This window comes from Plectropomus leopardus, chromosome 7, assembly GCF_026936395.1.
Source record: "Plectropomus leopardus strain MGB_pleo_1.0 chromosome 7, ASM2693639v1, whole genome shotgun sequence".
Taxonomy (NCBI): Eukaryota; Metazoa; Chordata; class Actinopteri; order Perciformes; family Serranidae; genus Plectropomus; species Plectropomus leopardus.
This window is the reverse complement of record NC_142182.1, coordinates 11,052,684-11,070,466: the sequence shown is the minus strand read 5'-3', so window position 1 is coordinate 11,070,466 and position 17,783 is coordinate 11,052,684. Positions and strand designations below refer to the sequence as shown.

At 42.1% G+C, this 17,783-nt stretch overlaps 2 protein-coding genes across 2 annotated transcripts in view; one reads left to right on the top strand and one right to left on the bottom strand.

Moving 5' to 3' along the window:
- wwox (WW domain containing oxidoreductase) overlaps positions 1–3,891 on the top strand; it is a 153,895-nt gene extending 150,004 nt beyond the window's left edge. The window contains exon 9 of the mRNA XM_042495782.2: positions 2,441–3,891. Coding sequence (XP_042351716.1) covers positions 2,441–2,632 — 192 coding nt within the window. The 3' untranslated portion in view covers positions 2,633–3,891. The remainder of the gene's footprint in view (positions 1–2,440) is intronic.
- The window catches only part of LOC121949919 (transcription factor Maf), a 92,378-nt gene continuing 74,907 nt past the window's right edge, over positions 313–17,783 (bottom strand). The window contains exon 3 of the mRNA XM_042495783.2: positions 313–3,835. The gene's annotated coding sequence lies outside the window, so the exon portion shown is untranslated. The remainder of the gene's footprint in view (positions 3,836–17,783) is intronic.

The window sequence follows — 17,783 nt, the reverse complement described above, 5'->3', positions numbered from 1 at the left end:
TATCACCTTTCATGTAGATTGTCCCAAATGTTTATTTGCGAATTTGTTCGTGCTCGTGTGCAGGCGCATGCTCATGTTCAGGCATGCACGTATGAATACTGTATGTGTTGTTTTGTAATGCGAGTGTATTGAGGTTGTTGCACACCCCCCTCTTGTTCTCTTTCTCACTACCTCACACACCCCTTTCCTCCTATCTGCAAACACACATACACACACAATGATAGATGGCTGTGGTGGGTGGTTGAGCATGTTAATGCCTAATCTCATCAGCCTTATCTTCTACAGAGGTCACAGGGTCAAGTGGTGAGGGGGATGAGCTAAACACCAATAAGATAGCACATTGCTGGACACACAGTACAGTCAATGCACTGCTAACTGGTAAGAAACAGCTGTACAGACTCTTGCTTTTATATGAAGAAAAAAATACTGAACATAAATCTGAATTATGAAAGTAAAAAATTATTTTTTTTTATCAATATTTCAACTTGCAGCCAGGCCAGTGTTTGGTTACTGGTCACAAACAAACTGCTTTGAAAGTCAGCCAAGTTCAGGGGGGCGTCAGCGAGGCAGAGCATACAGCACTGAAATCTTCAGTGGAGTTTAAAAGGCATTTAGCTTTCAGACGAGCTAAATCAGATGCCCTAAGCGAGGGAGATGAGTTAAACTGAGCGCGTGTGAACCTGCAACTCAGAGACACTGCTTGGCATTTGTCTGTCTTTGATATAGTGACATGTGATGTGGATGAAGTTATCGCCCCACTGGCAGGTGAGACAGACAGCGGCGCACAGAGAGATGCTGCCTTTTCATCTGCTGTTTACCAGCTCTCTCATCACACTGCACTTCAAACACGCTCAATCTGCTGCTGCAACGTTACACACCAGGGCTCCTCCTGGCGGAAGTTTACTTAGAGCTCAGAGGGGGTTGTGTGTGAGTGTGTGTTGATGAGAAAAAAATATTTCTGGATTCTAGTCAGTGTGTGTATTACGTTCACTGCATTTGCATTTCTGTGCATATTTTTGTACTTGCATGTGAAAGTCTAAATGCTTTAGACCTCAATGGAACTTTCCACTTCATGTGTGTTTGTCTCACAGCTGCTTTAGGAAGCTGTTCAAACATTTGGCATGTAACGTGGCTCCATTATGCATGTGTGTATGTTTGTGTGTCTTGCCCATGTTTGACGACAGCATATATCCGGGGTTGTCTCACTGTGTGCCAGTGCTCTGTTGCTAAACAGTCCTCAGCCTCCACATCAGTGTTCCCTCTCACTCTCTCTGCCCCCCATCTCGCTCTCGCTGCCTCTCATTGGGAGATAAAGAGGCGAGCCATTTCATGTGGCCGTATAGAAGTCGTCTCCAGCCCCGGAGTTTGCGGGGAAGCTGTCACAGCAGCTTTTAGCTGGAGCTGCAACATGAAAGATCCCTCTTTGAGCAGTTGGGTTATGTGTGTAATTCTCTCTGACGTGTTTATTCTGCTGCAGTTTCAACTTTCATTTTCAAATGTCACAGAAATCTCCCTCCTCCAAGAATATCCCTGCTAATTACTGACTGATGGGACAGGGTGTATTAGAGAACTTAGCAGGTTGCGTCCAAACACTGTTTCACAGTGTGTCTTGGCTTGAGAGGACATGAAACATGAGTCAATTTCTTGGTTGAGACTTGAGTGATCTTCAGATTTAAACTTAAAAAAATTAGAGGACTTACTGAGAAAGAGAGAGAGAGAGAGAAAACCTTGTGGCGTGTGTGTCTGCGTGTGTTTGTGTATTGTCTATAACAAACCAACTTTTGATTTAAACATGTAATTGTTCTTGCATCATTTCCAATACTTAGTCTTAACTTTGAAAGCGTGGCTGAACCCATATACACATCATGTGAAAATATACATATTCATAACCACAACATTAAAACCTGCTCTTTTACACTATACAGAAAAGCTGTGATTTTCCTGGTGATTCCCATCCAGACAGGAGCTGGTGTCATTTTCATGTTCTCACATTCTCCACTGTGAGTCTATACATCTGTAGCATTCTCATGGTCCCAAAACGCCAGAGGTCCTGTACACACCAGGTAGAGAAATAAATAAATAAATATATGTATATAAATATATGTACAGTAAGGGGTTTGCCGTTCCCATGGTAATATGACCCAGTCATCATGGGCTGCAGGGAGAGGGGAGAGACAGCGTGTGGAGTCATTTTTTTTTCCTGTTGACACTCTGTCTTGCTGTCTCTTCTTTTGAGTGTGTGTGTGTGTCTCACAGAGGACACAGCGATGTGGTCGGTGTCCGTTGTTCGTCCTTGCTCTTTTTCTCCGGTCGGGACACGTCCTTATGTCTGAGTCAGTAAATGGGCCTTCTTTATTTTGTGTCCTCCTGCAGGCTGACGCCGTCTCGTCATGATTCTCCCGCTGAACTTGCATCTCTCTCTGTGTTTCTCTGTCCACAGCAACAGGGGGCGGCCACCACGGTGTACTGTGCCGTAGCTCCGGAGCTGGAGGGAATAGGCGGCATGTACTTCAACAACTGCTTCCGCTGCCTGCCGTCCATCCAGGCCCAGGACCAGAGCAGCGCTGCCAGCCTGTGGGAGCTGAGCGAGCGCCTGGTTGCAGAGAAGTCAGCAGGCATACAGGCCCTCTGATGGACAGAGGAGGAGGTGGAGAAGGTGGACTAGCCAAACAGGAATCAAAGACGAGGGATGGCGCTTCATGATGATTTAGGTATGAACTTAATTGCAGGTAACTGTTCTCTGACTGCACATTACAAGGGAGCTGCCAAACCATAGATCTGGGTATGTCACGTCACTAAAGGGGCTAAAACACGCTAAATACACAGTACAGGAGGGGATTTCATATACACTCTATTGAATAAATTAAAGTTTGAGTTGTGTGCAGCTCTGCTGTGGTAGTTTACAATGGGAGGGAGGGGACGGGAGAAGATTTGGGAGGAATTCAGGGATCTATTTAAGTCTGTTCTGTTTGTCTCTGTAGCTTTTTGTAACTTTCTCAAGTCTTCTCCATTTAGCAACTGCATATTTAAAAGAGCAAAGTTCAAAGACGCAGATGACCTGTCTTGCTAGAGTACAGGGTTACCTAATAAGCATACACTCTATGGCATATGCATCTGTTTCCAGCAATAGTGCACTATATGGCAAATATTGTGTCCTCCCAATTTAATTCAGTATCCTCCTTTCTAGTTCTACGTAGATGTCAATGTTTCCTATTGAGATACAGAGTGTTGGTGTTGGTTAATTGTTGTGCTAAATCTTTTTGGGCAGGGAAGAAATAAGGAGTAATGGGCATGTGACACTCATGAATATATAAACACACTAGGTATGATTCTTATGGCTATATACATTATTCTGCAATAATTTTATTTCTTACCAATGTCCCTATTCATTTTCTGTACAATATTTACATTATCCTGATTTCGGGGCATGTGCTAAAGGGGTGTGGACATCATATTTTTTTTTCTGTTTGCTATTTGACTCAACCTAGTATTTATAATCTATACTCTGGTAAATCTAAATTACAATTTGGAGGTATTTATGGGATGATCTGTGTCCATTTGAGTAGCAAATACAGACGGTGGAGAATCTTATGTCCAGAGTCCAGGATCTTTAATATCTGTTTCTTCCCTTGTTGTTGAAGTTGAAGAATGTGAGCGATTTCAGTCTCCTGATATTATTTATCATTATTGTTTTAATATTGAACACTGGCTTTGGGTTTGCTGTGGATTGGTTGCCCTGAAGCCGCTGTTGGGACGCTTTTGAGACATTGTGCTTTATGGCAGTCTGGGTGCCGTAGGTCGCTCTTGAAACATCAGCATTCCAGTTTCATGATATCTGTAAGAGAAAAACAAATGAGAAAAAACATTTAATAAATATCCCTTTTACAGTAACGTGTGTGAAATCATTTGACATGCACAGTGGAAGTCTATTCATTTGGAGGCCATTAGGGGGAGATATTTGTGTAGGGAGCTGACAAGTGAGCAACATTAAAGTCTTAAAAAACTAACTTTTCCTGAGAAGAGAAATATACTCAGTGTGTATTAAGAAAGCATCAGAGTTACACTGTGTGTTTTATAGCATTTTCTCTCTGCTTTGCTCATGTGCTTTATGTCAGACCCGCGTGCAAAGGACAGACTCAACCAGCCGATCCCAGAGATCACCTGCACTCTCACACATGGTTTTTCAGCTGCCTCATAGTGTCAGAAAAAGCTGAGTAACTATTGGCCCGCACACCAGCACATACACAGAGTTACACCACAATCTGGGAGTGGTTTTTCCCTTCGTATAAGGCCTTTTTCTGTCCCCCGTACGTAGACATACTCACAGAACACACACTCAGTCAGAAACACGCTGTGCCTTTACACAGTCAAGGCCTGTCCAGACACTGATACCAGTGTCCTGCCCCGCTATAATCTGTAACTGCACTCAGAGTACAGGTGTCTTATCACTGTCCTTTCACAGCACAGAGCACACCTGGAACAGAGATACAGCACAGAAACAACACAGACACACTCTGCAACAGCAATTGGTGTCTCAGATGTACCCAGTGATAATCTGAGTGAGAAAAGAGGCAGATTTTTATAAATCTTTCCAGAAACAGTACAATGCTGTGATCCCTAATAAAATTACAGCCATCGACTCTGCTGGTTCCAAACCCTTTTCCTGTCATTGAGTAAACTGAAACCCACCTGATGAAGTGAAGAGTATTTTATGTTTTTTTTTCAAATTATTATTAAGGAATTACAGTAGTAATGTTAGTAGTTACATAATTATGCCAGATAATTCACGCAAGAACTGCAGGGCGTTTGTGTAGCACAAGAGATTTTAGAGAATTTTGAGCTGATTATTTCCAGTGAATGTTGCATCAGAAATAAGTTTCCTGATATTTTTAGGAACTTTCTGTACAATTCTTTGTCTGTTTTATATATTTTTTAATATTTTCAATAGCACTTACCTTATAGGCTTCTTTTTTCGACAAATTCAGTGTTTTCTATTTGCTGATGCTTGGCTGTTTCTTTTTTCTCTTTGGTCTTTTTTTCTGCATGCTTCTCTAAGGTAGAACGAGGTGGTTTGTTAGAGAGGGAAGGCCCTGTGAATTAAATCTTGTGGTCAGGTGTTTATTGTGCCCTTATCATTTAGATTTTTTTTTAATATTATACCTTGAATAATAATCTAAGCTTTAAAGATAAACATTTCATTCAGTCTTCTTCACAGAAATGAATGAAATGCTGAGACATAGGCCTACTGTTTTTTTTAAGTTGTCATACACATAAAATCAAGAAGGCCTTAACCCACCTTTGGTGACTCTGTGTTCCAAATCATATCGTCCACTATAATACCGGTATTATTTTTAATATGATAAGAAGAATTAATGTCGCATTAACAGCAAAGTTTCGACTTGTTTACATAATGGTGTAAATGTTACACATGCTGACAAGAAGCATGGCTGAAACCAAAATTTCTACCGGCCAGGAGCAACTGAAATCAGTGATGTGGGCAGGCTGAATGTTTTATAAACAGCTTTTAAGACTATTTTTGCAACTTATTGCTCAGAGTAAACTGTCAGCAGCTCTGAACAGCACACACGAATCAGTGTCATCAAGTAATTTTGTCAAAAGCCTGCCTTAAAGTAAACCTATGTGATGCTTGTGATCTACAACATACAGAGTAATTCTGCCTCAGCTAAAGGAGTAAACAGCAATGTTGGCTACACATCTCCTACATGTTAAAAATATTAATGATGATCAAGTATTCCTCTGGCTGCTGTCCGTGGTGCTGATCATTCATGGCACTATCCATGGTAAACTCTCCATGAAAAGAAAGGCACAGGTAAATTTGCCTTTTGTTACTCAGTTAAAGAGCACATTTTCTGCCTGACTCAAGCCTCTTTGAGAGACAACGCTCTTCCCCTCCATAGTGTCTGCCCAGTTCAGCTTTGAACAAACATTTCCCAGCAAGTTAGTGTTCAGCGTGTCAGCTGTTTAGTTTCCCTCTGCTTGTTGTTAGGCCCCAGCGACTTGTTTAGTTAGTCTGCCCTGCTGTGCTTACTGTTTCCAGTTGCAGATTTCATGCTTGGCTCTGCCACCACTGGATATACTTAAAGACAACTCCTGCCTCTAATCACTTACTTTGGGTCTTGCATTTTGTCACACTTCACTGCTCTTGAAATATTTCAAAGAAAGTTCAAAGAAATTCTCGATAAAATAACTTCTAAGGATGGATATTTTATCACAATCTCACAACCTGCATCTGTGATGATCCTGAAGAGACTTAATCCACACCTGCTACTTCTGCCATGTTTGTCCCCTCTCCTCCACCTCCCTACTGAAGAAGGACACTAATGATGAAGGCATCATGCTCGGCTAAGCTTGCAGGTTTAGCTTATCAATGACAACTCTATAAAAGTGAAGCTATAGAAAACCGAAAAAACAGACAGAGCGTTTGAGAAAGCCTTCGATTGGAGGGGCGGACTCGAAGACACAAAGGAAGATCTCCTGGAGAACAAACAAGCAACCAGACGTCCGTGCAGCTGTGCACTGCAGTGGCCGATCCATGGGTGTGTGCCTGAGTGAAGAGGGAGGGCCCTGCCTGGCTTTCATACAAAGTCCTATCGATCAGCCCCTATCGGAATCATCTGATAGCTAATCAATGAGCTACACTTCCTCTCAGCGAGCAGGGAGAAGAGAGAAGCACGGCTCTCACAAGAGTAGGACCTTGATCCTTTGACCCCACAGCCGAGGCCCCGCGCATATGCACATATACACATACCCACACACACACACACACTTTTTCACTCTGTCTCTCTTCATTTCTGTCACTTTATCTCTCTCTTATAATAACAGTACAAGACAATATAATAACTGAAAGCCTGTGTAAACCGAATAACCAATATACATTAGAATGTTATTTTAATTAGTTGGATTTACAGTTGATTTTTTTTCCCCTTCACTGAGTTTATTTCAATTTGGGCCGTAATTGTTTACGACTGACCATTTCATTTTCCATTATTGTTTTTATTTCTTCTTGTGATTAATTTCACCTCTCAAAGAATAATTATGAGAGGATTGATTTGATTATGCCTTTGTTCTACTCCTATTGGCTCCACTGACTGAGGGAATGCCATGTTGCCATTTCGAGCGGATATATTTAATGATCACAATCAATGTTAAAGCTCTCTCTAGACTCAACTAACTCAATAAATATCTGCCAGGAGGAAATTTACCATCTAACTACAGCAGGCAATAAAGTCTTACTCTCTGTCCTCCTCCCTCCCCTGTGCTCTTGTTCCACCTCTCTCTTTTGAGGATGATATTGTGATTAAAACCCTTGATCAATTTTCATAAAGAGTTACTGTGGAGTCGATGGAAACATTATTTCCCTGCAATATCTGCACATGCGTTTTGCTTGCACACTGCTTTTTTAGGATGGAGACTGAGATAATATAGTTTTTAATAATTGCAGAAAGAAAAATTAGCCGATCATTCCCCCAGACTCCTTTGGTACTTAATTAGTATGTTTTAATAAAAAGAAAAAGTCTGCTTGTCAAAATAATATCTCTTAATTTAATATCTTGTTTTGCAGATTTTTTAAAAATCCAATTTTATTTTATTTTGTGTGTGAAAGTGTGTCTGCATGCGTGTGTGTGCGCATATGTGCATGAGGCTGTAGTGGTAAACAGTACAGTGGGGCTGCCCCATCTCACTGTGCCGGATGCATTTCACTCTGAGATGTAACAAACCCATAGCACTAAAATAGAAAAAAGATACACTGCTACGAAACACACTGAAAATAAGATGTGGATGTTTTATATGAGAGGAAGCATCGTTTTTTTAAGTAGCTTTCTCTTTGCAAAAATGATTAATGTTGTATAATACGAAGATGCTGGAGTTGCTGGCACATGCAACAAAGTAGACGTTTCTCTCCACCTCTTTTATAAAGATTCTCAGAAGCGGCATTGATAACATTTGGATCCAGATAGCTCGTGATTCAGTGAGCCTGTTCACTATCAAATGCACTTATTTCCCCCTGCAGATCTGCTTGTGCAATCTATAACTTTCTCTGTTTTTATTGAAGCCTCAACACGGCACCTTTGAGGAAATCCTTCCAGCCCCAAATCCCCAGCGTGTCCTCACCGCTAGACAGCATGACCTTGTAAACCCTGAGTTATTTTACTCACCCATTGTGTGAGGATAGAAAGAAAAGAGAGAGAGAGTGAGAGGGAGAAATAGGAGGGACGAGGGGGGGTTAGAAAAAAAAGAGCTCCTGCCTGTCACAGCTTTCAAACACAAAGAAAAATGAGCACTTGGGCTGAAGTACAATTATTAGCCCCTGTCTACAGATTCATCACACTATAGAGAGGGGAGGGAGAGGGGGGAGAGATAGAGAGAGGAGTGGAGCACGAGGTGGAGTCAAGGAAGGTAGAAAAAAGAGCTGTATAGGTGTGGAAGATGGAAAGAGGATGAGGAGAAAAAACTGAGGAAATACACCGTGAGGGAAAACTGAGAGCGAGGCAGGCGGGGTGTAAGGTGGAGCATGCAAAGCTACCGCAGAGTTGGGAGAAAAGAGGGGGAGGGAGGTTTTCGGGGAATAAAAGAGTGAGGAAAGGAGAAAGAGCACGGCAGAGGTAAAGGAAGGTAAAATGAAATAAGAGGATTTGTCAGGCCAGTGGTTGGTGGCAGTAATAAAGCCCGCTAATCTGAGGGAGAACGCTTGGCTGCTCTCACACTGACTCTCTTGACGCCCCACTTTACCACTGGGCCCAGCCAAGGTCACACACATGTGATCATGCCAGTCCAAACACACACACACACACACACACACACACACACACAGAGTTCATGCCTGTCCCATCACTCTTTTGTGAATCAAATGTTTGTGATTTCCACCTGAGCTTCCTCTAAATGTTTGCAGTCACTGCTGACCTCTGCTCTCTTTTCTTTTTCACCTTTTCTCTCTTCTACTGTTAGGCATCACCTCCACTGCGCACACACACACACACACACACACACACACACACACACACACACACAGAGTTCATGCCTGTCCCATCACTCTTTTGTGAATCAAATGTTTGTGATTTCCACCTGAGCTTCCTCTAAATGTTTGCAGTCACTGCTGACCTCTGCTCTCTTTTCTTTTTCACCTTTTCTCTCTTCTACTGTTAGGCATCACCTCCACTGCGCACACACACACACACACACACACACACACCCTCAGCCATGTTGATTTTGAAATCTCATTTTTCTCCGCTTCTTAACTGGCTCCGCCGTGTGAATCAATATCTATCAAAACCATTACATAAATACATCTGTCACAAGCAGATAGTAGAGTGGGGATGTAATGTGTCTGGTTAAGGCCACCATAGGGTGAAAGGAGATATGTTTGTGTGTGTGTGTGTGTGTGTGTGTGCATTCTCAGAGGACAGCGAGTGTCATTTTGTGTGACCAGGTGTGTCGGGCAGAGAGAAAGGTTGTTATTGAGCTGCGGTAAATGACGCATAACCTGGTGCACCGCTTACTTAGCCCCGGACCTTTTCTCTCTGTCTCTTTTTTGTTAGTCTGTGTGTGTGTGTGTGTGTGTGTGTGTAGTCATGGGTATGTATGATATCTTGAGGGCTGTGAGTCTGACATGAGTGCATGGAGAGAGGTAAAATATTTTGGATGCACAATGTGGTACTTGGCTGTATGAAGCTGTGTATAAGGTGTATAAAATGGCAAGGAGCTGTTTAATAGTGCCTAAAACGCAGGCTGGGGTATTGGGTATTGCTTAAAGTTTTCAAGACTTTTACCAATGTGTTACCTGAGTTTCAGAGCCAAAATTATGAAATGTTAAGATGCTTTTCCACTAAACCCCTTTCTTTTGAGGAAGAAGTTAAACTTCTCAATGGTTAAATGCCTTACACAAGCAGCTACATTGAATAGTCTAAAACTGGCAAAAATCAGGAGCTATCTGATCAAAGAACAAGTATACAACATCACCAGCCGACCACACTTTCAGTGCCAGCTTTGCGTACTTGACAGTTTTCAGTTTTCAGTATAGGGTCGCTATCCAGCTCTGCTTACAATTCATGCACACCTGCACGCAGCTCAAATACAAGCCCAAATCCAAAACAGATGTAAAACTTAAAAAATAATAATAAACATCTACAAAATCAGAATGCCATGATCTGCAAATCTTTTTTTTTAAAATACTGTTCTGATAAACTTCATTTATTTATTTTGTTACTTATTTTTGTAAAAATAGGACTCTGAATTTGATGCCTGCAACAAAAAGTTAGGACTGGGGCATGTTTACCACTGTGTTACATCACCTTTTCTTTCACCAACACTTGGGGACCTGAACTGAGGGCACTAATTGTTAATTTTTAAAAGAGAAATTGCCATCTAAATATCCACAATTCGGAACCCATAAAATCTCAAGACATATAGACTGCCTGTGTGGAAAAATGGGCCAAAATCCCAACTGAGCACTGTAAGAGATTAGTTTGTTTATTTAGGTGTTAATGTGATGCTGGTATGAAATAAATTTCAGTCAGCTTGCTCAGTGCTTTTTTCCTGTTTAATGCCACTTTAGTGCACATAATTTTTACAGATTGAAATTTACGATTTCTTTAGTGTCATTTTAATAAATTAATACCAAAGTCTGGGCTAAATTTCACTGGAATAGCTGCATGGGAAAAATGCTTCTTCTCCTGACTGTATGTTGAAAAAGATTTGCAAGTCATTGCATTTCGCTTTTGATTTACACAGCAATCCAACTTTTTTGGAATTGGGGTTGTTCTTGTACAGAGCATTAACATACACAGCTATTCTGTGTATTTTGAAACATTTGGGCCTCTATATTGACAGAGAGCACAAGGGAGGAGAGGAGGAGGGAGAAAAATTGAGGGAAAGAGGAGTGAGGTTGTTTCATGTCTGTAACTGGGGCCATCTGGAGCTATTAAGATTGTATTCTCTCACCGAAAAACAACAACCAACATATAATCATTCTATTTCTTTCCCAAACACAAATATGGAGTATTTTCCTCTATCATACAGCTTTTTCCTGCTCTACTCTTTTCCCCTCATCATCCTTTAGTGTTGACATTTTCACACCGCACTTCTCTGACGGCGGAGACCGTGATTGACGGTGTGATGCAGATTTACATGTCATGCTGAAATAGCACAATAACCTGCGCGCTGATAATCACCTCATTGAGAAACGCTCCGGCCTCTCTCCACTCACAATTACTATTGTGTATTTGATCATATAACCACTCTCCAACAATGCACTTAATGGGTTTACTGGCAGCGGACCAGAACTTGCTTGTAAATAAGCCTGATGGTGTTTGATGCTAATAAATTAGGCTCATATATGCAAACACGGTAAAATCATAACAATATCCAAATGTGTGTAGGCAGAGGTGGGGTGGTGACAGGCGGAGATTTATGCTGCGACCAATTGGCCGGCCTCATCACTCACTCAGCTATCTTCAACTTTTTTATTTGTTTAATTTCCAAATGTGATTGCTACACCACTCCCGCTCATGCTGATAAATGCAAAGGATCATGGGTAAAGGAGGCCAAGATTAATACACATAATTTTTCAACTAGACCAATCCAAAAAAAAAAAAGTGCTAAGAGCTCAGAGGAGGAATAAAAGCCATTTTCTGCTGCGACATAATGTAACTGAGTACTGTAAGGTAAATAAATGCATTTTTTTCACTGTCTTTCTCTCAAATTGGGGTTGTTTGGGTGAAAAGCCTTTTAAGTGAATAAAAAAAAAGCAAAATACACTGGAAAAACTCCATGACCTCATAGCTTCATTTCTGTCATTTATTTAGCTGCATAATGTGAGTCCCCACTGTTTTAGTGTCTATTCTCTGAAATACAACTCCCCTGTGGGTACTGAGGCAGCCACACACGCAAACATTACATCTTTTAAATGTCTGCTAAAATCTAGATTTTATATTACATCATTCTCTCATTCAACCTTCATTTACTGTATAGTTCTTTACTCTCTTTTATTCGCGCACAACGTGTACAAAGGACAGGTGACACAAGGCAGTAGAAAAAGGAGACAAACAGTAAAATGTGCAAACCTGATGTAAAAGATACAGTAAACAGCAATAAATTTAATGAGCAATATATGAATTTAAGTACAACAATTTGGGATAATTGCCTTAATAACCTCAGGCTGAAACTGACAATATTACCAACAACAACAAAACCATGGCTAATAAGAAGATGCTGTAATTTTGTTGAACAACACTGAGGAAGACTAGTTAGTAACTCTGTAGGAATAGAAATGTTAGTGTTCATGTGAGGAGCAACAGTGTCTCTGTGTGTGTGTGTGTGTGTGTGTGTGTGTGTGTGTGTGTGTGTGTGTGTGTGTGTGTGGGTTATAAATGGAAGGCAGAAGAGTCACCTCTCAAAAACACACTCACATACCTACGAGATTAATTACAAGTACCGTGAATCACTGTGCAATTAATTAACTCATCCTTAGTAATGAGTGTGTGTGTGTGTGTGTGTATGTGTGTGTGTGTGTGAACCGTGCGTACTGTGTGTCACACAGACAGCCCCTCCATCTCTCCACCTCTAGCCCTGTCCCCTCTCTAATTGCTTCCCTCTCTATTAAAATGCAGTCTGCTGTGACATCACTCAACCCTCTGTTAGAGCAGGCCAGGGCACCGGGCAAACCACACACACACACACACACACACACACACACACACACACACACACACACACACACTGGTACATGTACATACACAACGTTTATCTTATAGCGAGGGTGGATTTTGGGGAAGATTTGAGATGTTAAGAGAAAACTGGAACTAATGTGTCCTTAAAAGGTAAATCAAAGTAAACCTGCTGTGTGTTATTACTACATCTTCTATCTCTCTGTGTGCCTCTGTGTGTGTGTGTATGTGTGTGTGTGTGTTATTGTAGGCGAAAAAGTGACTGGCCTGTAGCTAAGTCTGGATAGACTGTGTGTTGTTGGCCTGATCATAATCATTGTTTCAGGGGAATTGTTTTTGTGGTGATAAGATCAAATCACGTTTTACAAAATGATGTTTTCAAATTTAAATACCATTTGTTATCATTAGTCATCATTGGTTTTGTTTAACATTTGCAGAAAATTTTTAGATGTACTGCAACAGCGGGACACAGTTCCTACTATTTAACATCATTTGATTATTTCATTCATATCATATAAGATTTTGCACATTTGATTATAATTATTTGGATATAATTATTTTTGACACATTTGTACCATTCCCTCTGTATAATCCCTCCTTTTCTAACTTTTAAATGACTTAAAGAAAACTCCCTCAAACTGTCTAACCTGCAACCATCATTGTTGTAATGCAACATTTTGGTACCTTCATCAGACAAAAAGTTTTGCCCGATAACAAAGTTTTCTGTGTCAGACATGCCAGCTCGAGTCACAAACTCTCATTTTAAAGAATAACACAACAGTAACATGTCTCTGAACACATTTGAGTGTAAGTATTAAAGTGACACTTACAGTAAATTAAAAACCAACATTAGCTTTCAGGCTTGAAATTCAGTGAGGGGACATAAATTGAACCCACCTCTGATATATCCTCAGACATATCAATATAAGAAAAATATTTTTATAAATGAAAATATTGACATTTCGATATTGCCCAGTCCTAAAGTGTTGTTTGGCAGACAGTGTAACCGACAGTTTGTGAATATTCTCCTCACTGTGTGTTTATTCTGTATGGTGTGAAAACATACACTAACACATAAATACAGCATGTATTGGGTCAACTGCATCAATTGAAGTGATATTTATTCATCTTTCGATTCTGATTTATCCAAATACAAGATGAAAAACACGACAATAAACCAGCAAGTAATGTCTGACGCCCCCTCCCCGCTCTCTTTCTCTCATTCTCTCTCTCAGAGCTAATCTGATTGGTGCATAAATCATGCTGACATCAGCACGGGTGGAAGTTGGCCTACTCCTACACACACACACACACACACACACACAGAGACCAAGGCTCCTCGGTGAGGTGAGAGCAGCGGCGTGCTCCACGGTGATCATGAGGACAGTGGATAACAGATCTCTCTTTTATCATTCCCTGACTTTCCCTGACATTTAAAAAGCCATTAACACCACTGAGATTCACCCTCGTGTACATTTCATATGGAAGCAACCCCCCCCAACACAGAGACACACATACTCCTTTTACAGACACGCACACACACACACACACACACACACACACACATGCTTGCTTGCCACTCACTCACAGCGTTTCTACACAGCCATGTGTGGGAATGATCTCAGTGATAACACAAAGCCCAAATGACACAGACGGAGCAGTGAATTATACCTTAATAAGCTTTTCACACCTGCCCTCCTTTTCTGTAAGATTAAAGAAAAGAGATCCAGCCCACTGCTGGTGTGTTTTAATAGCGGTAAGACACAGCTGGTAATTCGCTTATTGATCCCTTGTTCAAATCAATAAGGATTTGGGGCATTGATATCCTTGATCAGAATGCAGTCGTTCCCCCTCTGTCCTCCCCCCGACATGGTGACAAATGGAAAGTAAATGCCTGTTGTGTTGGAGTGACTGCCTTTGTGAATGGTAATTATCCACCAATTCAGCCATACATACATGGGTATACTGTAAACACTAACAGCATAATAGTATTTGCTGCCGAGCACTGTATTAATTTATGGCCCATTATTGTAAAGCCCATCGTTACAATGCGAGGGAGCATTTATTGTAATCAGAGGACTGAGAATGGAAGCACTGTTAATGTATGTAATGTACTCGCGAGCAGTCTGTCTGACAAAACTGTACAGTAGCTAATGCCGCGAATGACATACGGCCTCACTCTTTGTTGTTAGCATTTATTAGCAGCGAGCGGAGTCCTGAGTGCGAAACAGCTATCGACTAATTATATTCCATTGTGTCTGCTTGAAAAAAAAAACAAGAGGCAAACATGCTCTGCAGTGATACAACGGTCACCCCACCACTTAATCTGCAGGATATTAACATGAAACTGAGACTAAGCACGCGGCTCGACCGGGCCTGCAGTATGAGTCATGACTAGCAGTGATATACAGCAGATACAGATATTGAGTTCAGTCATTTAAATGCATGTTATTGTAATTCCACAGATGGTGGAGGCACTTTTGGTGATTATGGATCGGACCTTTTTAAACTCTGAAAACGGCTCTAAATCTTGCGGCGCCGGGGTTGTACAGAGACGTTTAGAAGACAGGAGATATGTTTGCATTTGGGAAATCATGAAAAGAAAGACAAAGTCAGAGAGGGCTTTAGGGAAGCGTTGACTCTTGGTTTAAGGCGGTAGGGGTCATGGGTGTGAAATAACTAGAATATTCTAAGATCAAGTGAAAAATTACATAAGGGAAGAGATGGGTCTTTTAAATATTCAGACACATCTGATGTCAGGAGGAAAAGTAAAAATACTGGACTTCTGAAGACAGAGAGAGGTCCTGTGCATTTCTCTGGTTCTGTGCTCCTCTGGCGGGGTTTGTATTTGTTATTCTGGGTATTTGCTCCTGAGAAAGTATTGCAAGATGATTTTTTTTTTTTTTAGTTTAGGGCAGCTAAGGCTTGAAGCATGTGTTCGAAACAACAGCAAGATTCTGGAGAAATACTTTACTGAGTGGAAGAGAAGAGGAGGAGGAGGTGGTGGTGGAGGAAAAGGATCTAAACAAAGAAAGTCCCATTCTCTCTATCATCTCCTATAAAGGTCTGCTGAGCTGAAGATATGGCACAGACAGAGTTTGACTCACTCTTAGTTGCACTTTTAATGCTGCAGGCCAAACAGCCTGCGACTCTAGATAGTAGGTGTACTTACTCACGTTTGTTTTCATCATGTGTGAGAAAGTTTGGCATTAATTCAAATCTCCGTTATAAGAGTTTCCACTCACGCTGATATGCGGCTGTGTTTATCTTCGCTCATGAACATAATGAGCTCAAAGACCGGAGATGCTCCCCAAGAGTGATGCGTTGTTTATCATTCCTTCTCCGCTGGAGTTTTTATTTTGTCTATCCTCCTCCTCTGTGCATCATTTGGTATTCAGTGCAGTGTTATATACAGTGTTGTCTGGTCTCTGTTGTGCTGTGTTGCAGAGGAGTGTAATGCACTGGGTCTCACCCCTTGTCCATCACTCTGCCTGCTGTAAGTCAGGCAGGCAGCCAGACAACCTCCCACCAGAGAGAAATAGATGAATGGTGGGATTTGGAGGAGATGCACAAAAGAAGGGGAGGACGCTGCTATGACTCAGAGCATCAGTGCTACGTCAAAAAGTGGGTATGAAAATTGTTTAGAGAGCAAACGGGAGACAGGATGTGAAAGAGAGGAGGGGAGAGAGAGAGAAAGCAGAGTGAAGTGTTACAAAGATATAATCATGAATGGCTATGGGAGAGGAGTGAGTGAGCAGGTTAGAGATGGAGAGAGACCCAGTGAGTTATGGGAGAGGCAGAGTGAGTGAGATGGTGGAGAGAGAGAGAGCAGCGAGACAGACAGGATGAGTTATAGACCCAGAGAGGGAGAGAGAGCTTTCACACATGGAGACAGCCTGGTGATTTAGGGCTAAAGGACACTGAGACAAGCTCTGCTGCGAAAGGTGATAGACCTAAAGAGTAGTAACAGATCCACTGCAACACTACAGCGTGCACCGTGTCAGCGCCGGGAGCATCTGTGCTTCCTCTCTTATCTTATCTACGTAAGCATTCATGCAGCACATGTTATAAAGACTAAAGCACCGCGAGAGCACTTCGCCACTCGCAAGAGACACTTTCAAATAAGAGCGGTAAGCACATGTTTATCAGGATAAAATGATAACATACACATGCAGGTTTGAGAAAAGAAACAAAACAAATTGGCATAAAAAAAGAAAAACTAATTGCCACTAGAAACACCAAATCCTTTAAATTAAATAGCAAAATAGGTCATGTGTCTTCCAAAATGATCTATATGGGCTTTTTTTGATCTGACCTGCTAGTGACAGAAGTGTTTCAATGCATGACCATTACAAAAGTTTTTGCTAAAGGTTAAAGTTGTCCCCTCCCTGAGCTACCACCTTATCATGGTGGAGGGGTTTGCATGTCCCAATGATCCTAGGAGCTCAGTTGTTGGGGGCTTTATGCCCCTGGTAGGGTCACCCATGGCAAACAGGTCCTAGGGGAGGGACCAGACAAAGCGTAGCTCACTGGACCCCTTATGATGAAACAAAAAAATGGTCCAAAGTTTCCCTCGCCCAGACGCGGGTCACCGGGCCCCCCACCTCCGGAGCCAGGCCTGGGGGTGGGGTTGGAGGCGAGCGCCTGGTGGCCGAGCACAGCCCGAAGAGGCAACTTGGGACCTCCTTCCTGTCGGCTCACCACCCATAGGAGGGGCAAAAGGGGTTGGGCGTGATTTGAGTTGGGCGGCAGCCGAAGGCGGGGACCTTGGCGGTCCGGTCCTCGGCTGCAGAAGCTAGCTCTAGAAGGAGCCTGAGCTGGTGCGCAAGGTTGAGAAGTTCCGACTAGATATAGTTGGCCTCACCTCGACACATAGCATGGGCTCCCGAACCAGTCTTCTTGAGAGGGATTGGACTCTCTTCCACTCTGGAGTTGCCACTGGTGAGAGGCGGGCAGGGGTGGCAATACTTATTGCCCCCAGCTCAATGCCTGTATGTTGGATTTTAACCCGGTGGACGAGAGGGTAGTCTCCCTCCACCTTCGGGTGGGGGGACGGATCCTCCTGACTATGCAGCTCAGAGTATCCAACCTTTTTGGAGT